This window comes from Perissodus microlepis, chromosome 20, assembly GCF_051167445.1.
Source record: "Perissodus microlepis isolate ML-2025 ecotype Zambia chromosome 20, ASM5116744v1, whole genome shotgun sequence".
Lineage (NCBI taxonomy): Eukaryota > Metazoa > Chordata > Actinopteri > Cichliformes > Cichlidae > Perissodus > Perissodus microlepis.
Window position 1 is genome coordinate 23,590,962 of NC_140480.1, and position 25,379 is coordinate 23,616,340.

The 25,379-nt window shown below is 40.1% G+C and overlaps 2 protein-coding genes across 4 annotated transcripts in view; both read left to right on the top strand.

The window, feature by feature from the left end:
* The window catches only part of nup210 (nucleoporin 210), a 28,323-nt gene extending 13,141 nt beyond the window's left edge, over window positions 1–15,182 (top strand). Inside the window, exons 21-40 of one of the 2 annotated variants that reach the window (XM_084917410.1) lie at window positions 46–174; window positions 424–551; window positions 637–772; window positions 878–940; window positions 1,631–1,810; window positions 1,896–1,976; window positions 2,133–2,264; window positions 2,515–2,673; window positions 3,056–3,147; window positions 3,295–3,469; window positions 5,506–5,681; window positions 7,452–7,672; window positions 7,973–8,109; window positions 8,801–8,915; window positions 9,235–9,381; window positions 9,947–10,197; window positions 10,308–10,512; window positions 11,112–11,234; window positions 12,763–12,843; window positions 13,921–15,182. In XM_084917410.1, the coding sequence (XP_084773536.1) occupies window positions 46–174; window positions 424–551; window positions 637–772; window positions 878–940; window positions 1,631–1,810; window positions 1,896–1,976; window positions 2,133–2,264; window positions 2,515–2,673; window positions 3,056–3,147; window positions 3,295–3,469; window positions 5,506–5,681; window positions 7,452–7,672; window positions 7,973–8,109; window positions 8,801–8,915; window positions 9,235–9,381; window positions 9,947–10,197; window positions 10,308–10,512; window positions 11,112–11,234; window positions 12,763–12,843; window positions 13,921–14,024 (2,835 nt within the window). In that variant the 3' untranslated portion in view covers window positions 14,025–15,182. The remainder of the gene's footprint in view (window positions 1–45; window positions 175–423; window positions 552–636; window positions 773–877; window positions 941–1,630; window positions 1,811–1,895; window positions 1,977–2,132; window positions 2,265–2,514; window positions 2,674–3,055; window positions 3,148–3,294; window positions 3,470–5,505; window positions 5,682–7,451; window positions 7,673–7,972; window positions 8,110–8,800; window positions 8,916–9,234; window positions 9,382–9,946; window positions 10,198–10,307; window positions 10,513–11,111; window positions 11,235–12,762; window positions 12,844–13,920) is intronic. The other variant, XM_084917412.1, reaches the window with a different exon arrangement.
* A 4,601-nt stretch (window positions 15,183–19,783) lies between these two features.
* LOC146364572 (IQ motif and SEC7 domain-containing protein 1-like) overlaps window positions 19,784–25,379 on the top strand; it is a 98,780-nt gene continuing 93,184 nt past the window's right edge. The window contains exon 1 of one of the 2 annotated variants that reach the window (XM_084917419.1): window positions 19,784–20,491. In XM_084917419.1, coding sequence (XP_084773545.1) covers window positions 20,232–20,491 — 260 coding nt within the window. In that variant the 5' untranslated portion in view covers window positions 19,784–20,231. The remainder of the gene's footprint in view (window positions 20,492–25,379) is intronic. The other variant, XM_084917413.1, reaches the window with a different exon arrangement.

Sequence of the window (25,379 nt, forward strand, 5' to 3'; positions counted from 1 at the left end):
GAAAAGTGTATTGAAATGTAATTGTTTCATTTGCTGTTTGCCCAGGTCTCTCCCATCCTTCCAGGCATGGTTAAGGTGATGGTTCATGACCTTTGCCTGGCTTTTCCAGCACCCGCCAAAGCAACTGTACATGTTTCTGACATCCTGGAGGTTTATGTAAGAGTGGTTGACAAGGTCAGTGTCCTGCCTCAGCCCTTCATCCTGGAGGGGTCTAAGCACTACTTGACTATAAAAATCTCTCAGTATCACACATCCCTGCAATGCTTCAGTGACTTATAAGCACTAAATATGGTTATTGTCTTTGAGCACTTCCCTTTCAAATTCCACTGAAAGTCAGCTTGTCTTTAACACTCATCATTAGGTTTTCCCTTCCTGTGAACCAGAATTATTTTGCTGCTAATGGATGCTTTTCATCTCTTACAGGTGGAGATTGGCAAATCTGTGAGAGCTTATGTCAGAGTCTTGGATGATAATAGGAAGCCATTCCCTGCCAGCTATTTCCAATTCATGAATCTTAAACTCAAGGCAGCTTCTGCAATAGTCTCTCTGAAGTAAGTAATAGAAAATGTGTTTTACCATTAGAGTGAAAGGGCATCTAAGGCTTTATTTTTTTGTTTCTGAATGTCTCCTCTGCAGACCATTAGTGGAGTCCACAGAAAGCGATACTGCTGTTTTCTTGGTGAAAGGTGTTGCCATCGGTCAGACCACTGTATCAGCTGTTGTTGTGGATAAAAATGGGAGAAAAATTGCTTCAGCGCCCCAGCAAATAGAGGTATAATTTTGTGGAGTTTTTTGTAGTCTATTTTGGGTCTTCTATTAGCGGCACATTTTATACAGGGGAAAAAAAAAAACATTTTTTTTCTTCTTCTTATTGTAGGTGTTTCCACCTTTCAAGCTAATCCCAAGGAAGATGACCCTGTTAGTTGGAGCAATGATGCAGGTACGTCTAATACGTCATTTGCTTCATTTCACACTCTAATTAGAAAATATTTAATGTGTACTGTTACAGTAGAAGATGGTGGTCAACTGTGTGTGCAATAACTGAGCCAAATGCTCAGTTGAGAGAGAATGAAAGGAAAAGGAAAAAAAACTCTGTCAGTGAGAGCAGGTATCCCTGATGTGCTCATCTGTGGCACATAGCTTTGACTGTGAGTGTACCCCCCCACCCCCCTCGTGCAGTAGACAGGACAACCAGTCAGAAGAAAGTTGGGTTAAAAGAAGAGGGAACAGAACTACAATGACTTTTTTCATGTGGATGGGCTGTGGGGTTTACACAAAGTCCCAGTGTATCAAAATTAGGATTATTTCAAACCATGAATCAAGCCGATCGTCTTCAGTAGATTAGTAAGAAGAAATAAAAAATAGACTTGGATATGAGCACAATAGGTCTACGCTGCACTGGCAGCACACATGAGTTAATTCAGTTTAGTTAAGAGCCCTAGAAAAAAATCAACTTTTAGCTATTCCCTGATTCACAATGGGTACCTCTCCATGTTTTTTGTGTTTCTTCCCAGGACCAGGTTTTTTGCTTGTTGGTAAATGTGTAAACCACTACACTGTGGAGCAATTAGTCAAGATTACTCTTTAAATTTAAATTACTCCTTCTTTTTTCAATCCTGCTTGTTTACAGATCACATCTGAAGGTGGTCCTCAGCCTCAGTCCAATATCCTGTTCTCCATTTCTAATGAGGAAGTAGCTTCTGTTAATCCCATGGGCCATGTCAGAGGTATTGCTGTTGGAAATGTTTCTGTTACTGGACTGGTCCAAGCTGTTGACGCAGAAACCGGGAAGCTAGTTGTTGTGTCACAGGTAAATGTATATCTGTGGTATTTAAAAGTGTAATGCTTGGGTGGGTTTTGCACATAAGACAGACGAAACTATTTTGTTTCCTCAGGATCAAGTAGAAGTCGAAGTTGTGGTTTTGACTGCCATTCGAATCAGAGCACCTATTACAAGAATGGAGACGGGAGCACAGGTGTGAACGTTTTATACTTGAATCAGTACAACGGACTCAAAATCGATTCTTTGCTGTTTAGAGTCCAAATAGCAATTTTAGACTCAAAATTGAAACCAATAACTGAACAGCGCAATTTTATTTTTTTGTATTTCTAAATCTTCTTTCCTTTTCTAGATGCCTGTATATGTGATGGGTTTGACCAACAGTCAAACACCCTTCTCATTTGGCAGTGTGCTACCTGGTTTTACCTTCCACTGGTCCACTACTAAGAGAGACATCCTGGATGTCCAGCCAAGACACATTGAGGTACCCAGCATTGAGGATTTTCATTCTTGTATTTGATATCATAAGCAGCTTCTATTTTTGTCTCTCATTTCCCATTGATCCTTTTTATTAGATTTACTTCAGACCTGGTGTCCATCCATTTCACTATGGTTTTTAAAACTAGCGTCTGCTTTGTCTCTGCTTTTCCCCTGCTTCCTCATCGCTGTTGCCTTTTTATTTGATTTGCTGCTTCTATTTTTGCCATGCTCATAATGGTCCTTGTCTTATCTAGGCTAATGTGGAGCTTCAGTCAGAGCACAACTTTGGCATGAGGGTGACTGGAAGAACGAGAGGGCGGACAGGGCTGAAGGTGGTACTCAAAGTTTCTGACCACACAGCTCAGCAGCTTGTGAACAACCTGCAGGAGCTCAGTGACGAGATCCAGATTCAGGTACAGCACCATGGCTATAGCTCATTTTTTATAGACATCTGTAAACAATGGGAAGGGAAACACAAAGTACCATAAATACATCCTATTCAGATATTTTATAAATACCCCTTTTATGGAGTGCTTTGCATATCTTGACTGTGTCCCCTGCTGCTTCTCCATAATGGGGAAAGCTGGCATTTAAGGCAGCAGAGCATTGAAATTGCTGAGTTTTAATAAAAATCTGAAGCTGTTAACTTTGAAGTGATAACACTGCAGATTATTGGGAGCGCAGTGCATCCAACTTCAAATTGTATTAAACTATGACATGTCACTAGTGCAGAAACATCAAAGAATGATTAAGGCTCTCGCATAATTGGAGTTTCAACATTTTGCTTTGATCAAGGTCTATGACAAGCTGCACATGCTTAATCCCAAAGTAGAGGCTGGGGAGTTACTGATGGCTCCGAACTCTGCTCTGAAACTCCAGACTAACAGGTGAGTAGGAATCACCTGCACAGTGGGGTGTTTTTTTTCTGTTCCATATACACGTGAAAAACAGCTCTTCAGTATTTTATAGCATGTAATAAAAATATGTATACTGTTTGAATGAATGATGTGATTTTGTTTTTTCTTGTCCAATAGGGATGGTTTGGGTGCTCTCTCCTATCGAATGTTAGATGGTCCCGACCAGGTTGTTATTGCTCAAGTAGACGATAAGGGCTTCCTCTTCTCTGGCTCTCTCACTGGCATCTCTTCTTTGCTGGTTACCTCACAAGAGACCTTTGGTGTCAATCAAACTCTCATCCTTGCTGTGAAGGTCAGTTTAAGAGCTACAATGTGAAAATTGTTTGAGATTCATGGTTTAAACATGATATCATGTGGATATTGACTATAAAACACATCTTCTGACCTCCTGCCAAAAACGGTGTGCAGTCTGACTGCTGAAACCTTGATTAAACAAATTAAGCAGCTTAAAAAGCACAACAATATAAAGATCTAATGCTTTTGGCTCAAACATAACACAAGTAAACACAGTTTCTAAATGACAGTGTTATTTGTAACGGTAAAAAACTCCATACCTATATGGCCCAGTGTGAAAGTGATTGCCCCTTAACCTAATAACTGATTGGGCCAGCAACAACTGCAATCAAGCATTTGCAATATCTGGCAATGAGGTTTTTGTGGATGAATTTTGGCAAATCTCGCCCGAAGACAGCTGGGATAGGCTCCAGCCCCGCCACACCCTGAAAAGGATAAGCGGCACAGAATGGATGGAATTTTGGCAGAATTGCTGTAATTCAGCTGCATTGGTGGGTTTTCGTACATGAATTGCGAAAACCCTCCCATGCTACAGCATCTCAATCAGATTCCAGTCAAAACTTTGACTAGGCCACTCCAAAGTCTTCATTTTGTTTTTCTTAAGTGATTCAGAACCCAAGAGCCCTTCAGCTTGACGTCACTGACACATGGTTGGACATTATCCTTCAGGATGTTTTGGTAGACAGCAGAATTCATGGTTCCATTTACCACAGCAAGTCTTGCAGGGCGTGAAGCAGCACTAAAGCCCCAGACCATCACAGTACCATCACCATATTTTACTGTTTGTATGATATTCCTTTTCTAAAACGCTGTTACTTTTATGCCAGACGTAATGGGACGCAGACCTTCCAAAAAGTTTAGTCATCAGTCCACAGAATATTCTCCCAAAAGTCTTGGGGATCATCAAGATGTTTTTTGGTAAATGTAAGGCGAACCTTCATGTTCTTTGGTCAGCAGTGGTTTTCTCATTGAACTCTTCCATGGATGCCATTTTTGCCCATTCTCTTTCTTCTTGTTATATCATGAACTCATGAACCTTAAATGAGACATGTGAAGCCTGCAGTTCTTTAATACTGTTCTGGCGTCTTTTATGACCTCCTGGATGAGTCGTTCCTGCACTCTTGGAGTAATTTTGGTTGCTCGGCCACACCTGGGAAGCTTCATCGCTGTTCAAAGTTTTCTCCATTCGTGTGTAATGACTCTCACTGTGTTTTACTTGAGTCCCAAAGCCATAGAAATGGCTTTGTAACACTTTCCAGACAGAGAGATGACAGTGACTTTTATTTCTCAGGTGTTTTGTTAGGTCGTCGCACGATGTGTTGCTTTTTGAGGTCTTTTAACCTGCTTCACTTTATCAGACAGGTTCTATTTAAGTGTTCTCTTGATTCAATCTCTTGTTCTGTCAGTAATCAGGCCTGAGTGTGTTTGGTGAAACTGAAGCTTTCCAAAAAATCTGGTTAATCACAGTTAATTCATGATTTAACAAGAGGGGCAATTACTGTTTCACACAGGATGCGGTAGGTTTGGATAACCTTTCTCTCTTAATCAGAGAAATCATCATTTAAAAACTGAATATTGTGTTTACTTTTGTTATGTTTGTGTAATAATAAAATTTAAAACATAAGTGACAAAAATGCATAGCACTAGGAGTGATAGACATTTTTTAATCTGCTATTTTTGTGTGGTATGGCTTGTATTTAAAAAAACAAAAAGACAACTTTCTTTTCACCTTTTATTTTTCTTATTTAAAATCCTAGCTTTTTGTTTTCATTAGAACCCAGTATGAATACAGGAGAGGGTTTCTATTGCCAGTTTTCTTTATTGAATCTTTCTAAAAAAATATATTATCAGTAGTAACTGCCTGTCGTATGTCGGACTGAGCCTTTCTCTTTTTTTCTTCTCTGCCCACTGAGAATTGGCCCGTACTGGAATCGTTATAGCCACTCTGTAACTATTAGCAACAGCACAGGCCTTTGAAGTGACAGCTGACATCTTGCTGCAGTTACTGATTGCGACACTAATGTTATTCTTCAGGTGGTGCCTGTGTCCTATTTGCGCTTCAGTACCAGTCCGGTGCTCCACACAAACACCAAAGAGAACCTGAAGGCTTTCCCCCTGGGAACTGTACTCACCTTTACTGTCCACTTTCATGCCAGCACTGGAGAAGCACTACAGAGCTCCAACTCCCACCTTACATTTACCACAAACAGGTGAGAGACTAAGCAACCTATAGATTCATTAGCAATTCTCATTAAGCTTCAGGCTGTATGATTCTCAGATTGAAGCATGACCTCTAGACAAAGAAAAAGAGGGAGATTTATTTTTCTGTTAGTGTAATACCCCAAGCTTGAAAAGCTATTATCCTTCTGTTCTGGGCCCTATTTATAGAGTGGAAAAAAGCATGGCCTCACTTTGAGTACTCATTTTGTGCATCTTCGCCCAGCCTCACATGAGCTAATGTCTACAGTTATTTCAAATACAGCAAACCAAGTCATGTCAACCCACAGCCTTCCTAGCCATTATCAAATTTATTTCAGGTAGCATGTTATCCATCAGTGTTCTCTATTTAGATTCTTAAGTGTTTTTATAATTTTTTTTATATATATAGTATAATTTATATGTCTATGTATTTACTAGTACATATGGTATCGATTGGCCTGTTCATGCTGTCGGCCATGAAATGAAAATGTGATGCTTTTATAAGGTGTTGTAGGTGCATAAATGCAATAAATGGGCCTTTGCATCCCATTGCTAGGTGGTAGGAACATGATGGTTTAATATATCCTGTATAATTCGGCTTTTGTGTATATAAATGAGATGTTACTGCTGTGAAAACAACAGGATGCTTTCATAAGGTTTTGAAGGCGCATAAAGCAAGAAAACGAGGTCATTGTAGCTCGTTGCTAAATGGTTGCCAGGCAACCTGATGGCGTCACATATCATGCATAACTGAAGTTTTGTGGAAATGAGATGTTGTTGTGATGAAATTAAAAAAAAATATATATTATACAACTTATGATTGTGTAGTAGGAATTGAAAAAGAGACAAACACATGAACAGAGAATTTGCGTATTATAATAAGATATAATATTTGACCTGGAGTTTTTTGTCTTTCATTCCACACATGACTCATCTGTGTGACAAAAAATATTGGCCACTCAGGTGATTTGAGGCAAGACTTGCATAGTGCTCTGGGTCAGCACTGTCTGCTGGTCTAAGATTGGACAAACCATGAACAGTGTGCTGGAGATGTGGTCCGCTCACAACTTGGAAAACTATGGTCTTATTGTGAAAGGGCACTTTTAAAGGTCACTTAGAGTCCACGCCTCAGCAGTATAGAGTTACTTTGACTGCAGGTGAAGGAACAACAGCTTATTAGCCAGTGTTGGTCATAATGTTTGGCTCATCGCCGTATATCTTTAATACTAACATTATTTTTGTTTTATTCTTCACCACTGCTGAGATGCACGATACTACTCTACTACTCCTCTTGACTCATACTGTTGTACATTCATTTTCTGTACAATCCAACCAGAGCAGTTGAGGTCACAACATCATCTAGTGATAGCCTGTATGAGGAGTTAATTTGATTAATTTAGAGAGGTATTCCTTTAACCCCAGTTTCAGAACGAGTTGTTTCCACCTGACTGAGCGAGGTAAATGTGTGTGTTGAACAGAGCAGTGTTGCACTTTTTCCAATGAGGGACTCCCTCGCCTGTCAATACAATAAATTTATTCTATTATGGTTTTCTCCAGGTGCTGACAGATGATTTTAGTGGGAAAGTATCACATTTTTGATTGTTGGCCTGTGATAAAATTCCCCTAAGAGCTTCTTTTACTGATGTCTAAGGCTGGAGCTGTTTTGGCCAACCTTTTTTCTAACTTGCTTGATTTGAAACACCCTGAAAAATTAGGACTTTCACAGAAACATGTACGAATGATAATCATAATTAAATCTGTTCCTATGTTCTTTTCTTTAGGGATGACCTTGTGCAGGTTGGGGTTGGGCCTGGTAATCACACCCTCACAGTGAGAACTGTTAATGTAGGACTCACACTCCTTGCAGTTTGGGACAGCGAAAACATGGGTGTGGCAGACTATGTTCCAATTCCAGTGGGACATGCTATTCATATGGATGATGCCAACAAACTGATGGTGGGAGATGTGGTCTGCTTCCATATCCAGTTAACCAATCCCAGTGGTAAGAGATTTACACGTTAAAATGTCACAAATGCTGTCATAAAATAAAAAAATAAATAAAAAGCACAACAAAACATTGTGAAAGTTAATAAAATGTCTGTTAAATTTGGCACAAGTTTACGGTCTAGATAAGTATTTCTTATGTTTTCTGATGTGATTCTTCCATTGCTTTTCATTGACTTTCCATAAGGACAAAGTACTTTTTATGTCAAAAAAATAACTAAAGGAGTACCAATTTACGTGAATTTAAGTGTACTGTACATATTTTAAAAGCACAATATTATCTTTGCCTTCTCTGTAGGTGCTCATGGCACTTGGAGCTCCACTGCAGATGGTGTTCTTCAGGTGGACCCCAAAACTGGAGCCGCTGTAGCTAGAGACTCTGGGACAGCTACTGTGTACTATGAGATACCTGGTATTTTGAAAACATACAGAGAGGTATGTTACTGATAGTGCAGCTTGGTATGTTGTTTAGCCATGGCTTTAATGAATGTGCACTAATAAACAGAATTCTAATTATGCATGCAGTACCATTTTGATCTTTCTCTGCTCTTTATACCTTTGTTCCTCTACTAGTGCAGAATATTGCAGGAATCCTCTAGACATGTATCATAACAAAAATTAAAAACAAGTGGATTGCATATCCATCATCACTTCCACAACACTTAATTTATGCATAATGTGTGCGCATGAAATGCTGTTGTTAGGATTCTTGTACACGGTGCGTGGAAAGTATTAATTGGCTCTCTGGATGTTGCTGTTCTTTAAATCATGCTCCTTCCCCCTGAATGTGACCACAATTTTTAATGAATATTTGCTTTTAGAGCAGTTAAAATGTTTTTATGTTGACTATTTATCTTAAACAGAAAAGAGCTCACATGCATTTTAAAAGGAACTGAATTAAGATGGGGGGTTTTTATCAGTGTGAGAAAGTCTTTGAAACAAGTGGGTGGAATGTTATATTCAGCACTCAGCTGTGTTTTAATTAGTTTGCTTCCCCGACAGTTTGATTTGATTGATGTAAACGGTTACTAGTGAATGCAAATTTCAGTGTGATTATTCCATGTACACACTTATAGCTTCCTTGGATTTTCCTTTAGCTGTTGTGTCTTTCTCTATGCCTCTGTAGGTAGTAGTGGAAACTCCTACACGGACAGCAGCTATGGCACAGGCTACACCAGTCAGGAATGGCAAGGAGACAAAGGTTCTGCTGACAACCAAAGAAAGAGGAACCAACCTCATTGGTATTGAACTCATATTTAGTTTTTTGTTTTTGTTTAAATGTTTATTTGTGTGTTTTAGCAGAAATGTTATAGGAATTTATTACTTTCACACAGCCAGGCTAGCTCTTTCACCCAATAATCACGTTATAGTGCAGATATGAAAGCTATGTAAATCATCTCTATATGAGAAACCATTTTAGCAGACATCCCAAATATCAGAACTTTCTGTTATTGTTGTTTTTGGATTTTTCCCCCCTTATATAAATGTAAAGATTCATGAAGTCTTATTTTTATTTTTTTTAATAACAAATTTCTTGTTCTATTGTGCCCTACAATACAGGAACCTGTTCCTCTAACCAGATTGAAGCTATTTCACAGCTGCAGCCAGAAACATCTGTAAACTGCCATCTCAGCTTTACCAGCGACATTGTCGATTTCTCTGCTAATGATGTCTTTAAAACACACGTCACCTTTGACCCCAGCATTGGTAAGAGAGCCCCCCCCCTTAAATTAAAAGATACTTTTAAAACATAACCTATGTAGGGGGGGGTTATTATTTATTTATTTTTTATGTGTATGGTGTGCAAAAGGGGTAGGAAAGTACTGTTTACAAGGGCATAATCAATACCTGCATTGCCCATACAACGAATTTAGCAGGGGCTATAAAAGGTGTCCGGGTGATGTATTGAACCGAGCAGACGCCCTGTTGCCTGAAATCACTGATCTAATTGTGTTTGGGATTTTGGGACTTCTCCCTAGTTGCTGGCTTATGTACAATGGGATTCACAGTGTGTTCATGAGGTTGTAACCATTCAGCTGAATTTTAAAGGGTTTCTAATAGAACTATGTGATTGTGAAGTGATACTTTCTCAGATATTCAGAGGTTAAAGGGGAAAAATACATATTTCTTGTATGTGCCTGGCACCTTTTTTGTAACCAAAGTTATATCAGGGCTCACGTGCATGGTGGTATTCATGATCAGGTCTTGTACCAAATGTACACATTAGTAATTTATCTCTAACCATCACCTTTACTTGTGTCCAATGCCTCAGGCTTCTACACATGCTCCATGACCTTGCAGCCCATCACTGACCAGCAGACCCGCGTGCTCAGCGTATCCATGACCAACCTGCTGGTGAAGGCAGGCCTGGAGGGCAGTACTTTCTCTGGGGTACAAGTCAGTGCTAGACTGCCAATTGAGCCAGGCCTGTACTCAGACCAGACTGAGCTGCTGCTCTCAAACTTACACCCATCAGCTGAACTCACAGTCTATGGCCCTACTGCAGCCCTGTCCAATGTGGAGGTACAATATGTTTTTAAAGCTAAATAATGCTATTATAATTAAATTCTCCGTGTTTTAGTGAACTTAAGATATGATGTTTAGAAGCATACATCACTTTGTGGTATCTTTAGGTGGCGTCTACTTCTCCCAACATTGTTGTCCAAGAGAAGGAGGTACACCATGGCTTCCCCAGTTTCTCAAAGTACACCGTCAGTGCTGTGGACCCCCATTTAGCAGTTTCTGCTTCCATTTCTATAAGCAGCACTTCCTCCGACCAGAATCTCGTCATCCCAGTCACTTTGATTCACGTAGCTGATCCCAATGCTGCAATTCAAGGTCAGATATTAACAGTGCAAATGAGAATCCACAGAACCTAAAGCCAAACTTGTCATTTTACTTTAAGTGTATTTTATGTGTAATGTTGCAGGAAATGTAGCTGGGTTGTTTCACAGTGTATTATTATAAATGTGAAGCTACTCGTAGTTCGTCGTAAATGATTCACATTGTTTAATCTTATATTTTCAATACATATCACCATTTTGTTCAATGACAGAAAATGCACATCTCAACATACAGTGCTTAACAGTTTGTTGTTGTTTTTTTACCCTTCAATTGAACAGAAAATAGAAATGTGGCCATAATGTAAAAAAACCTTCTGTATTGAGGTAATTAGCTGTTTAAATGGGTTACTGCTGAGTAATCAATGTCAGCCACGTAACCAGCCCTGCCATCTGTGGGAAATGAGGACACTGACATGGCATATTTTTAGTAACCATCTTTCCATTCAGGTATCAGACATCACCAGTGTTGTAACAACATCATTATCCTTTCTGCCGTAGCTAATATGTTGAGTGTGTTGTGTGATTTCAGCATTTCAAATAGGCTTGTTATCTCAAACGCCTCTCTCTCTCTCTCTCTCTCTCCCTCTCTCTCAGCAGCTGCTTCTCCAGTTGGTTATATGGAGGGGGGCCACTCCTTCCACAGCTTCATAAACTCCTACCAGATGATGTTCTGCACCTTGTTCGCTCTGCTGGCTGGTACAGCTATCATCATAATCGGTGGGTTGCCTTATTCTTGTTGGAATTACTAAGCCTTAGATGATTGGAGGACCTGTTAGATCACATTTTAAAGAACTGCACTCTAGTTTGTTTTCTGTCATCAAAGTAATATTTTTGTGTACCTGGAGTGTACCAAAGTCGTACTTTTCGACAGCTGTTCACAGACCAAACCATAAGTATTTGGACAGTTACTTTTTTGGGGTGTGGGCATCGATTTCTGTGCACATTCTCATGCACAAAAATACTACAAAATATGCATTTTAATAGGTTTAAAAATTGCTGTTTGAAGTGTAACCCGTGTAAAAGACATCACAGGTATGAGTGCCAATTAAAATGTCATTGAGTATTTTGTGGAAAATCTTTTGCACTCCTCGACTGTCTCAACTTACACTTTAATGCGTTTCTTTAGCTCCACCCTCAGCTCCAGCTTGTTGTGGGGGTAACCCTGCTTGGAGTCAGCTCTTCATTTAGGTGGAGGCGCATTGGAATGTTTTAATATTTACTGATGAATCAAAGCTATTCCAAGTGCTCAGCCTAGAAAGCTCTTAGGACGTTTCATCATTCAGCGATCCCAAAAGTACAGCCGAAGCAACCAATTAGTTTTGATTTGACTCAATCACTGCACACAGAATGCTCCTGTGCACCTCTACAGTCCTGTTGCCTCTGTCAGCCTTGAAATCAATAAGGCAACCATAATGGATGCACCACCTTCTCTGACAGAAGAGGTGTCATGCTTTGAGTTTATCCCCCTTTTTTTCTTTTCCCCTTTTCTTCTACACTACAGTCTATCATTTTGATGCAGGATCATTTTACCAGCTAGGCTTTTCTATTTGTGAAGCTCAGCATCAGTTTGAGGGTATGGTCATGAAGTTGTACTATGACCACTGACAGGGAAACTGGTCATGATTACGTAGGTGTAGTCCAGTCTCTAAAATAATTTGTCCTTCCTGTGGATGTCACATCAATTCTCAAATATCAATCAACTTCGAGCCACAAGTGAGTCTTCTGTGAATGAGACAAAACCACAGCCCAAAAAACATTAACTAGGAAAATGTCCAAATACTTTTGAATAACTGTTTGTGCCCTGAGGGGTGCATCTCACATGAAACCCTTTCAATACTGACTTCTTAAACAAAATTAAAGTTGAGACTTTGCATCTTTTTAATGTGGTACTTCTTTGTCAAAATTAATTATGCTAAAAGCACAGAGCCTGAAGAAAACTTACTGTACTCATTATCCAGACTGTGTACAAGCAAGGTTTTTCCACTGTTACTGGAACATCCATTAAAGCTATTAACATGTTTTGTATTTTAAAAATTTAAATCCTTCAAACACAAGCTGATGCATCAGTGTATTGCAGTGGTACAAGTTCTTTCAAAGTGAAGTACTTCTTTAACTTGACAGTCAGTTATCAGTGGTGGTCATAATTTAAAGCACCTAAAGTTGTAATACTATGTTTTGTGGCTAAGAGTTTTTATATAGAAAGGTCAACAAACACTCATGTTTTTAAATGTATCCCCCCGGGCAGTCCTCCACTCGGTGTTCACGCCAAGGGAACGAACTTATCATCCTGCTTTCATCCAGAGGACACCGTCGTCACCAGTCTCAGGTAGGGCAATGTCACTGTGACTTTACCCAAACAGCGATTTGTAAATAGATGAGAACATGCATTCATGAGAATATACAGCTTGATCAAAAAGCTGACTGTGCCTAAAAAGCAGAAAGATATCGGATTTTAATTTGGCTACTGTCCCCTTCAAAGTATGCAGCTTTACACAGCTCCCCACATTATCTGAAGTTGGCATCTTAGTCTGGGGGACAAATTACCTCTGTGAATGTTTAAAGAACCAAAAAAAAGTGTGGACTATTGTTTGGGCTCTGGGTGATAGCTTGACACAGAATTTGATGCTTACTCTCTCTCTCTGCAAATTTGTTTCATCAGCTTTTCTAAACATGGACACTGGAGGTCCATTTAAAATTGGCAATGATGGTATTTCTAACAATATATGAGGAAAAAATAATTTTCCAATGAACTGCTGTCACTGATGAGATGCGTCTTAATTTGTACTGTGAAATTATTGAAATGAGGTGCCATTGGCAGCAGCAGTGCTATAGTGCAATAGTAGTAACTCAGAATAAGTGAAATATAAGCATAAAAGTAGCCTAGGTAGTGTTTTCCCTGGAAATTTTTTAGTATAAGACAACTACACGTTAGATTAACAACAGCTAAAGTGATTTTACAGTGTAACTCTTCCAGAGGTGCACAATTGTGTCATATGTTCCAACTTGAGTCAAAGCTTTTTAACCAGTTGAGTAATTGATTACTTTTCAGTTGGACATGATCAGCTGTTAGTATTTCCCTCCCCCTTAGCCTGGTTGTACTGATGTCACCTCAACATGTTATAAAGATCATTTGGATGTGAACCTAAAGCATAAATGATTTATCATTCTACAGACTCATTTGTCTTGAAGGAAGCTGGAGTGTTGATATAAGATGTATGTGTTAGCGTGTCAAATTATGCTGGTTAAATGACATTTAAACCATGTAGTGTTTTCTAGATTGCTTTTATTTACTAATAACTTCTAACAGACTTCTTCCACTTGTGGTTTGTGTCACACAGAGTGGTTGTGCCATTTGGCTCTTGATGCCTTGTTTACACTCTTTATTTAACATTTCTCTCTTCAGGTTTAGACTCACCATTATCAAATTCTTTCAACCGCACGTTACCCGGGACCAGCCTGAACAGCAGCCCCAGGTACCGGCTCTATTCCCCAGACTACAAGTCCTGATGAAGCCGGCTGCTTAGTCTCTCCTCCTTAAAATGAAAACACCCCAGGCCATTAAAGTGTAGAGAATGTGCCTCCGTCCCTCAGGATGAATGCTGTGGGGAGGTGACAGCAAAATCTCAGTATCTTTGTTTTGAAATGTTGGTACAGATGCATAAATGAAACAATTTCTACCGTGGAAGATCAGTTAAAAGGCAATGCAAGATTATTATTATAGGGCTGTTTTCCAGTTTTCTTGTGTGTTTGCTTATGTGTGTGGAAGTAAATATAAATTATGTGTGTGCACAATTCTACATATCCTGTATGTATTTTTGTGGTTTGCCATGAAAATAGCTTTTTATACAAAACCACTTCATTGACTGACACCCAGTGAGGAGCGCACTTAAAAACTTTTAGTTTATGCTCATAATTCTTTTTCTTTTTGTTTGCTTGGCTACTAAATTGAAGTGTAAAATGCGGTAACTCAGGATAAACCACATTGTCTTGTAAGACAGAAATCAACTGTTAGTTTGAAAATATTTATTTTTTACGAGCAGATGTTGTTCTCTGTAATGTTGTAGTGTATACATTTTGAGGAAAAGTGCCGTCCACTGAATCCATCCACAAAGATAATGAACCCTTTAAATGTGCATATTACTGACCGTGAAAAGGTTGGACTACTTCTGTTTTAGGGCATTTTGGGGGGAGTTCGATTTTTCCCATTTTTCAATATTACTGATTTTCGAGCCACAATGCATCCAGCTTCTGTCTGATTCATTAATGTGAAACGGCAACGAAATGTGAACTGTCATTTAGTTTTTTATCCCAGTGTTGCTTGATTGCAAAAAGCACTCAAATGTGACCAGGTCTCATTTCTGAAAATGTAATGCTTCTGTTTATTCCTACAGCCCACTTATCCTGAACAAGATTACTGTAGCATTGTTGAATTGCTTGAACATTTGATGTGTGATTTTTGTTTTAAATGCCATATTTTTGTATGTGAAGAAAAAAAAATTAACGACCAGGAATTGTATTTATGCTAGCCACTCTGGGTTTGTTTGTTTTTTTTTCCAGATCCATGCCTTACTGTCACATCTGACCTGCATTTAGCACACGATGCAGTTATGAATTTGTGTGAATATACTCTCCTCTTTGCTGATTGAAGTTTTTACTTTTTCTGTTCACTGTTGTCAGAATTATTCATCAAAAACCTTTTGTGAATTTCTCTTCTTTCCACATGCTGTCAGTTTAGTATAATTGTGGCAGATGAATAGACTTACAGAAAGCATTGTCTTCTTTGAATAATTCAAAAAGCAGAAAACTAGAAACATCGATTCTGTCACTCACATTTGGGAATTTTGCAACTCGCTGTGGATTTATGCATCGGCGTTTCATTAATGTGCTCATTAATACATTTTGTTTTCCTCTTTGTTGCTTTTTGATGACATGACGTTCTTATCCTTTTCAGTGTTGTTGAAGTTGCATATTTTTAACTTCTCAGTAAATTGTAAATTACTTGAACACGATTAGTTTTGCAAAACATCAATAGCGGTAGAAGGAAAGAAAGGAGGACGATTTTTGCATTAGCAACGGTTGACTTCCCACGTATCCAAAGGCCAGCACGCTCTATACACGCATTCGCCTTATTTCACACAAACAGAAGGGGGGTGAGGTGGGGCGTCTTTCTCCTGGGCTCCCTCAGGACATGTAAAGGTCTGTGGCCACTGATCAAATATCTCCCATCTGTCTGTAACACTGCTCTGGGCTGCCGTGGTGGGACTCGGTCACCTGGCTTATTTGTATGCCCTCAGCAGCCGCCTGCATGTCAGCAAATGCAAACCCAAATAGGTGAGCAGAGCAGACCGTGCACCACAGGATCGTTTGTAAAGCAGCAGAACATCAGTCGTGGCACACGTACACTACAATCCAAAAAGTAGCTCTTAGGGGTTTTCACTTTGTCGACGTGCACTTTTTAGTAATTTACGACTTCATCTTATTTAGGACTGCAGCTAACAAGCCTGACAGCAGTTTTGATTAAATGCCTTGTGTAAGTAAATGCCTTGTAAATAAAAAAATGGTAAAATCATGATGATGTATAATAATGAAAGGCACACAATTCTTACATTTAAGAACTGAAGGCACATTTCTGACATTGTGGATTATTGGACAGGGGGATGAAGGATGACATGCAAAGGGATGGAGAGACAGAGGAGGATGCTAGGGATAGGGTGAGATGGAAGCAGATGATCTTCTGTGGTGACCCCTAAAGGAAGCAACAGAAAGAAGAAGAAAATATTATTTTTCTGATGCTCTGTTAATTAAATCATTTCAGCTCCAGTGTTGTTGTTAGGCTAGTCCCAGGGCTCAGTGGAAACCATATTGTGAGACATAAACCCTCACCAATGTAAACTGCTGCACAAGAAGAGGAATCCTGAGTGGGACTTATTCAGCTCCAGCTATAGTCTTTGCATTATTTCCCACACGCTCCTTATTTCTCAAAGGGGGTGTTAGACAGACAAAGCCTCAACTCATGCCTGAGAGCTGTTTATGAGAAAGCTCAGGAACACCAGCTGCTGTGGCCACAACGGGGGCTCGTGGGTATGCTTAAGTTGTTGGCTGCCTTAGAAAAAGGAAACATTTAACCGGTGTGTTGTGTTGTGTAAGCAAACCCACCAACCTTTGACTGCCTTGCCACTTCAATAACTGCTTTCAGGAGGCGCTGGTAGCAGTTGTTATTTTGCTGTCTGCTTCAGTTAAAATTCATTGAGATTCAAAAGCGGCAGTGAACGTCTCTTAAATTACTCCCATCAACAGGTAGTTGCATGTGGCTGTACAGTATATTTATGGCTTATTAAGGCAGTCTTCCGTGGATAAATGACACTCAATTTATTTTCTCCATTAAGGGACACAGGTTGTGGAAAAACTGCCTATCAGGCTGTTGTGTCTCGGGTGAAGCAAAACCGCCACTGTTCCAGATGTGTCACTGTGCTGGAGGTGGAGAGGATCAATGATGTGGTACTGAATGAGACCTGACAAGAATGATAAGGCAGCTCCCACATGCTTTTCAGGACTGTGTGTGAAGATCTCTTTTTAAAGGGACGTCAGAGGCTGATGGACCTCATGACAGTATCGGTAGTTTTTTTTTTTCCATATCTGTATAATGGATGTAAATACATTGCCGATGCATTTCCTAAGCAACACTGCGGCAGTATGACGAGAGAAGTGCTGAAGTTCAATTTTCAGGATTCATATAAAATCACTCAGGCTAATCAACTCGCTCTGTATTATTACTGTTTTGAACTATTGCAGAAGCACCATTCAGAAAACTCCCCATTTGGTTCATGCATTTATGATTTTAATTATATATTTCGTGCAATATGAGATCAGCGAGTAAATCGCTCTAACACCTACTACGCTTCCTCTCGTGTGCCATTTCAGATCCATCATACAAATGCACGTCTATATGAGGTGGATGTCGGCTCAGTAGAGACTATTTTGTATTCTCTTGGAGGGAAAAGGGAAGTGTTTTCCACTCTGCTGGTGAGATTATCGGGGTCTTTCTTTCATCGCAGCTGGTAAATGTTTTGTAGGGCTGAACCTAGAGGCTTCGGGTTGGGTTTGTTTAGGGGCAAATATACTGTATGAGCGATTTCAGAAAATAAATCTCACTGGCTGCCAACCACATTGGCAACGCCGTATGACTGGTCAGCCAGAGGAAGAAAGGAGCCAGCCCAAGAGCATAATACTGACAGACGGTGCGTTTTGAAGTGGTTAACACTCTGTGGTTGCTGGCATTTGCTTATCCACAAAACAGGAGTTCCAGTACACTCAACTTGGAGTTGAAGGTATGGCTAATTGAGCTGTGTGGTTTGATAGTGTAATTGTGGACAAAGTTTAAAGGAATCAAATTTTTATGTTTGGGATTTTTGTGGGATTCTTTTTATCCCCACTTTCTGCCTTTAAAACACAGGGTCACTTGAAGAACAGCTTCATCATTGCTGGATGGGCTTCAGTGACTTGCTAAAAGGCAATTTAATTTGTCTAAAAGACACTGGCTTGAGGGGACCTGTAAATGGATAGTAAAATGGCAGTTTTGGTGAGATACATTTTTACCTGAAGGCATTATGTGCCATCACAGAGAAATGCTTCAGAAGTAAGAAATAAAGCAAGGCATTGCGCAGCGCTGACATGTGACATTAGCCTGCGACATTCAGCTGTTAATAGCTGTATACGGTATATCCTTCTGGGTGGCATTTCAAGGCTCGTGCTGCTCTCCTTGGCCTCCTGCCATGTGGATAAGGAAGCCACAGGGAAAAACCTAATGTACTCCATCTGTACTGCATGTCCTTAAACTGCTTCCCACTGCTCCCGGTTTGAATGAATTTGCTGATGCTCTGTCTCCACATTAAAACAAGTTATCTCAGATGATCCAAGTGCAGCCGTCAGGTGGTGCAGCATAAAGGTAAAGCCCTCAGTTTCTTGGATGAAGCACTCTCCATTTGCACTGTAACTGTATCCACGAACGCAGCATCTCAACTGGAGCTTTGAAAAATTGATCAAAAGAAAATGAGAGAAGGGAGTTATGAGAGAGTTGGAGCAGCAGAGTTTTTGACAACTAAAATGTGAGTGTGCATGTTGCTTTGATTCTTTTTCTCTTAAAAAAAATCCAGCAATGGGGGATTGGTTACAAGAGCAAACTGCCATCTTCCTCTCAGTTCCTACACACGTGTTTGTAAAACCACATCCTGCAGAGTACCCATTGTGCTCAATTCCAACTCCCATTTTATTCTTGGACTCTTCTACAGTAGCTTTGCATACTGTTGATTTGCAGTTGAAAGTCATTTTTATTCATCTTCTTGCAGGGCATCAGTTTATTATCTGTGTGCATCAAGTTGATCTACCCTTTCCTCGTGCCTTAACCCAACTTTCTTCTGAGCCCTGAGATACCATATTAACAATATCCACACTTATTAACACCACAAGGAGCCAACAGTAGGAAAAAAAACACTCCGAGGTAGGCTAGAGCCCAAGCTTTTGGTTCCTGGGGATAGCTTCCAGATATCTGCCCTCATTATTTGAAACTTTGATCATGCTTAATATGAGCATCTGCCATTAGAGCAGTAAATATAGGACAGGAATCAGTTCTTAGACATCGACATCTAAAAGTCTGTGTTTTAAAAGCAGGATGTGACGAACAAATGAGGTGAAACTTAAGCATCGACCTCTGTCATCAGAGTCGGGTGCTGCAGTTTGCTCTTGCTGTTGGCCTTCTCTGGGACACCTCGTGTTTAATATACAGCCCACTGTCCCAAATGCACAGAACACATCAGTCATTTCTGTTTCAAAAACTAATGTATGCTGCTGCTAACGCGATCATTTCATTAGAGGGGAATATAGCCTGCTGGAGAAAATGGCAATACACAAACAGCATAGTAAACAACTCTGCAGGGAAGACGCAGCAGCACTCTGTGTCTACCAGACTGTGTTACAGCGCAAAACACAGTCGCAACAAAGTTCTGCCTAATCAAAAATTGATCAAAATGCGTGCGGCTCTTTGCAATATGAATCCTTGTCGGAGAGAACAGACGATGCGTGTGTTGTCTGCCTGCCTGGAGAAGAGAAGAGGACGTGCGCAGGAAATAGATCCGCTGAAATGGAAAAGGGTGGGAAAAATTAAGCTCCTGACAAACTCAACAGTCATTTACCCCCCTGCATTAGCCCAAAAGTAATTACAGCTGCCTGCGAGCAGTAGATTCATAAAACTTGAAAACCCCGCCCACTCCGTCAGCCAAGCGTCTGTTTACGAAAAGTCACGGGAACGGCATGGAGCGAGAGGGACCTAATACAAAATGTCATACCGCGTTGCCAACAGGGGAATGAGCAGACTTTAGAGAGCCAGCCGGGATCCTCACGGTGAAGTCTGTCACATTCGGGTGAATGATATGTTGAAGCCTGCTTGACATTCCCAGCCTTGATATGTGAGTAGTTTCTAGTTTCGTGGCAGTGGGACTTGGAAACGCGTGTACCCGGTAGTATTTCTGATTCGGATTATTATCACCCTCATCGGTTTTTTTTTTTTTTTTTTTTTAAACAAAAAAACAATGACAAGGCGTAAAAGGCGCAACGCACTGAATTGTTGCGCCTAAACCCCAGCCTGGACTATAGAGGACCATCTCCCCGGCTTCTGCGCTACGACAGGGAACGCAGGAGAAAAACGGCAGTTGGAGCGACATGGAAAGCCCAACGGAGAACCCTACTAGGGCTGCGGAATATTTGAAGGAGCTTAATAAAATAATCGAGACGCAGCAGGAGTTGCTGGAGAGGCAGAGGGGGAGGATAGAGGAGCTGGAGCAGCAAGTGTCCGACTTATGCTCGGAGAACGCCTGTCTGAAGGAGCAGTACCAGCGGCACCTGGCAACCTGCAGGCTGCTGCAGGGCAGCAACAGCCTCTCCACGCTGGGAGCCATAAAGGAGCACGCCACGCAGGAAAAGTAAGTCACAACGGCATCTTATGTTGTTTCTGTCAAAGTTAAATTAATGCCGTAGAGCTGCGTTTGCTCATTTAGTCTTTAAAAAAGTTCTAAATGTGAGTGAAGTAATTAATGCTAAACGAGAGCCAAAGTGCGCGGAGCCACATTCATGGCACACAGTTACACAGAGATGCTACTTTGGGAATCAACGGTCTCCTTTTATTAACGTCGCTGTTGCTGATGGGTTTGTGACCATACCAGCCATCATCGTTATGTGTCTGTTGGTCAAATAAACAGCAGATAAATCTTAAAAATTGCACAGCAGCCCCCCCCCCCCCTCCGCCTTTTTTGCGTTAAAAAGTCAGAGGTCTGCAGATCTAGTGCAGATAACATGCTGTGCACAAACATGATCATGGTTCTGTGCACTTGAGAAAACCCCCTTTTCTGGTTCTTTTGGATTAAAAATTAGAGTTTTAAACTTGCAAATATCGTTTGAACTCATTTAAAAGATCACTTGAAGGAGGGTTTCATGTGCGTAGACAAACACATATCCTCCAAATATCCTTGATATGAGAAACCAGTAGTTGCAGTCTTTGGGAAACATCACACATATGCTACTTTGGATGAATCTGTTATGCAATAATAGTTTAGGACAGACCGAAAGGGTTAAGCCCCAGGCAGAGCAGAGGACGTAGGATAGTTGTGGGGCATTTGTATTAGCAGTCTGTCTTACCCTTCCTGTACCATTTCTGTGTTGAATTTCACTCCCTGTTGGCTGTATCTCCAAAATGCTTGCAGACGTTTAACTCAGTTTTGACGCTCTGCAGGATCATGTGATTGTGCTTGACCTTCATCTCCAGGGGCATGTTAGTGTCATGAAGATCACTGGCAGCAAATCAATACTGATGACTCATGGACTGTATGTCTTTGTCAGCTGATAAAGCCAGACTCATGAGATTGGGACATTGTAACACTGACCTTTAGTGAGCCCCATCTATAAATCTCACTTGGGTATTCTAGCTGATTTCGCTGGGAAAAAGCCTGTCACCATCCCATTCTGTACTGTCACAGTGTCTGAACACTATTTGAGTCCAGTTGTGGTAGACTGGCACAAAGGTTACAGAGGAGCCCCTGATTAACCCAGTGAACTTGATAAAATATGGCAGCTGTTAATAATGTAAAGTGGGGTTTATGGAGGATGCAGGATTAAAAATGCCACTTAAGTGCAGTGAGTAATTTAAGGAATGCAGATGCCTTAAGCAAGACTAATTCTAAGATCTGCAAAAGTCATTTTAGCAAAGAGAAGATGGGATTTAAATAGCATATGCTTGGAAATTAAAGTGTCTAGTCATGCTTCCCCCTGTGTTACAAGGTCAGGGACAGTGGTAACAGTCGGCAAGAAAAAGAGGCCCATGTATTTCTACTGAGTAACTTGTTTCTCTGAGGAATTCCCACTTTGGGAGTGTTCTCCTGTTTCGCCATATCTGTGCATACCTCCATAAGAAGGAGTGAGCAGCTTTCGTAAGGCTAGGAGATGTGCTGATACCACTTGGTGCTTTGGTATCACCCATGCCAAGGGACAGCAGTCCTTGTCTGTAGGTTAGATGAGCCACAGTTATGGTGTGTATACACGCATATTGTTTTTTTTTTGTTTTTGTTTTTTTTTAAATTGATCAAAGATCTACCAAAAGGTATCTACTTTTTCAAAAATTTACCTGCAAAATATTAAGATTGCGGTCAGCCTTACCTGTACTTTGTTTATAGATAATTAGGATGTTGACATGCTTGTTAACACAAAGTATTTAGATGGCTTTTAGTTTAGCACATTAATCCTAGCCATACAAAACTAACATCTAATTTGTAATGGGTTGGGGTTTTTTTTTTTTTTGTATATGTCACCAATTATTGTACTAATATTCCCATCTTTTGACACATCTAAGAAGCTCATTTTCCATCAAAAATCCTTCTGGGCTGCTCAGCAGAGAGCTCTCATTTTGCTATTTGTATCTGCAGTTTCCTTTTCTATTTTTACCACCCAGCGCTTGTCATTGAGTCACAATAAATACTGGCCGATGAAAGGCAGCTGTAAGACTTGTATGATTACCCCCATTCTAGGCACACAACATGTCCACTCGTTTCTTTCTTCAGGAGGAGCTGCCTCCTATCTCAGAAACATGCATGCTGATGCCCCCTGTGATCACAATGAGCTTTTAAAACACTTCAGTGCAAATCAAACATCACATGCCCGAATATCAAAATTATCTGCAAACAGCAGATGATAATGTTGTTTAAACACACGCACGTCAGACCTTTTGGCTTTTTGTCCTGAAAATCATCCTTCGGATGAGGCAAAGCATGCCCCCGCCCCACCCCCATGTCAACGCAGTCTTTTGTCCTTTTTTTTCTTTTTTACATTATGCTGGGAATGTAGACAAAGCTTTCTTTGCTGTGTCAGGCATGTCCTCTTTCCTCTTACTGTGGTAGTTGTCATTCCGGTTACGTAATGAGGAAGTGACTAGCATTAAAAGTACAGTAAAAAGGAAAGCGAATACCTTACCAGAAAAACAAGTAATTCCCCAAAACTAGGCCAGTTGGCTGTGTGAAAAGTCTCCTCTTGAGGAATAGATTGACCCTCTGATATTCTCCTTTATTTCTTGGAAATAAAGGAGAATATTAAGCATGAACTAACTAGAGCACCAACTCATGACTATATACTGGATATAAACTCCAAGAGATGCTTATTTTAACTTAGAATAACAGTCTGCCTGGTTTTTGTTTGAAGATGTCAAAAATCTGGCTACATCTAAGTCTCACTAATTAATACCTTTTTTAAAAAATTGCTTTTATTTAACCAAAAGCAACGTTTTTAAACATTTCTCTATAGTAATTTAATATGACTGTCTGATCACCTTTTTTTTTTTTTTTTTTTTTTTTTTTTTTTTGTCACAAAGACAACGAGTGGTTTCGTTGAGTTTTGTCTTTCTCAGGAAGGCAAAGCCTGAAATTCAATGGTAGAGATAAACTTTTTTTTAAAGATTATGATCACTACCTTTGTAAAACTCCACCCAGTCCCATGTGCATCGTTGTTTTTACTTTTTAAAATTGATTGCGAAGCATTACAGGCAACAACATGTTTTTGTCATGCACTGGTAAATGTTGACAGTTTGTCTCTGTACGTTTCAGACTAACTGGAAGAAAATGTCACTATAGGCGTTATGTATTAGACAGTTATTCAAATGAATGGATACTCGAAAAACTGGCACTTCATTTGCCTATTTAAGCATAAATTGTCATGCAACTTCCATCACAAAAAAATGGTGTTGATTTAAGTACTTGGGGAATGGAATTTATATGATTAGAGCTGCATAAAGTCAGTTTCTTAAAAATATTTAATAGTAATTTTCTGTGAGTCCAAAATATTAATCTGAACACTTACAGCCAACAAATTTTCCAGACTTAATGCACTGTAAAAACCTTGCAATGGTTTTATTCATGGAGTGAACCAGAGATTTCCAGAATCCCCTCTGTGTAAAACGTTGACTTTAATATATTAGAGTTGTTGTTATTTGTTCTTAAACAAGTGTAGTTAACACATATTTAACCAGATAAGGGCTCAATTGCATATTTTAAACGCAAAATTTCAGAAAACTGGATGTAATTAGTTGACTGGGATTTATAATGATGTCTTTTCCCCAATTTACATGTGGTGTGATTCACCATGCTGTGGAAAGATGTTGGATATAGATATATGTTCCTGTGAGACTAGAAAAGTAACTGCTGAGCTCATGCTGTGTGTTAAACTTTTTATTAGGAGGGGGGAAAAAGCATGGTGGGGGTTGGGGGCATGGTCACGTGATGCATTATGCCATTGTTTTGCTCATTTCTTTTCTTGAGATTAAAGCCATTACCTCTAACTCTTCCTGCTACATGTACCAATATGTAGGGATGGGTATCGTTTAGGTTTTATCTGATACCGGTGCCAAATCGGTACTTTTGAAACGGTGCAGGTGCTTAAACAGTGCTCGAACCGGTGCTTAAAGAATGGAGAACACAAACTTTGTCCAAAAACCTCTTTTGTTTTTATTTTTAGCATTCTCTTTTTTTCTGCAAAATGATAAGCACCATCCAGCCCCATGCACGGGGCGATCCGCGCTAACTCGCTAATGGAGATTTACCACACCCGCAGTAGATGTGCTCGAAGCATTTGTTGCAGTCTGCTGAGTTTGCATCTTTTGCTGTGAAGTACAGTCAGACTTTTGACCGCTTCGCCTTGGGCATTTTTAATCTGTAGCTCTGCTCTAAAAGAACGTACGTACCTGGGCCCGCCTACTATCCTTGGAAAGGTAAAATGATTGGCTAGAATCCAAAGTGTATGACATCTCAGGAAAAAAACAAAACAAAACACCGAAATAAAGCACCGAAATGTGCGCCGGTTACTACCATTTATGTCAGAACCATTATGGCACCGGATATCGGTACCCATCCCTACCAATATGTAGCGGATTTAGTGTTACTTCATTTTGTTCTCATTACAGGTCAAAGTATAGTTTTTAGTTCCTGATTGTCTGCTGCAGCCAGCATGCCTTTTTCTTGTTAGATAGTGATCTTGAATAGAGTCTGTGATGTTTGTTCATACTGTATATGGGAAGCGCTGAGCTATGCTGGCAGGTTCAATTGTTGCTGGCTGAAGATGACATCTGTAAGTCACTTCAAGAGGGCCATGAAGAGAGAAACAAAAACACAACCATTGTAAAACAGCTGTGGGACTACAAGTCAAAGAAAAGGGGAAAAAGTCTACTGAATGACGCATTACCTTGCTTACTGGTGTCTCTGGTTGGCTATAAACAGACGGGTTTTCCCTCTGTGTTGTTTTTACATTTTTTTCTCTTTGTCCTCTTTTGGACACAAC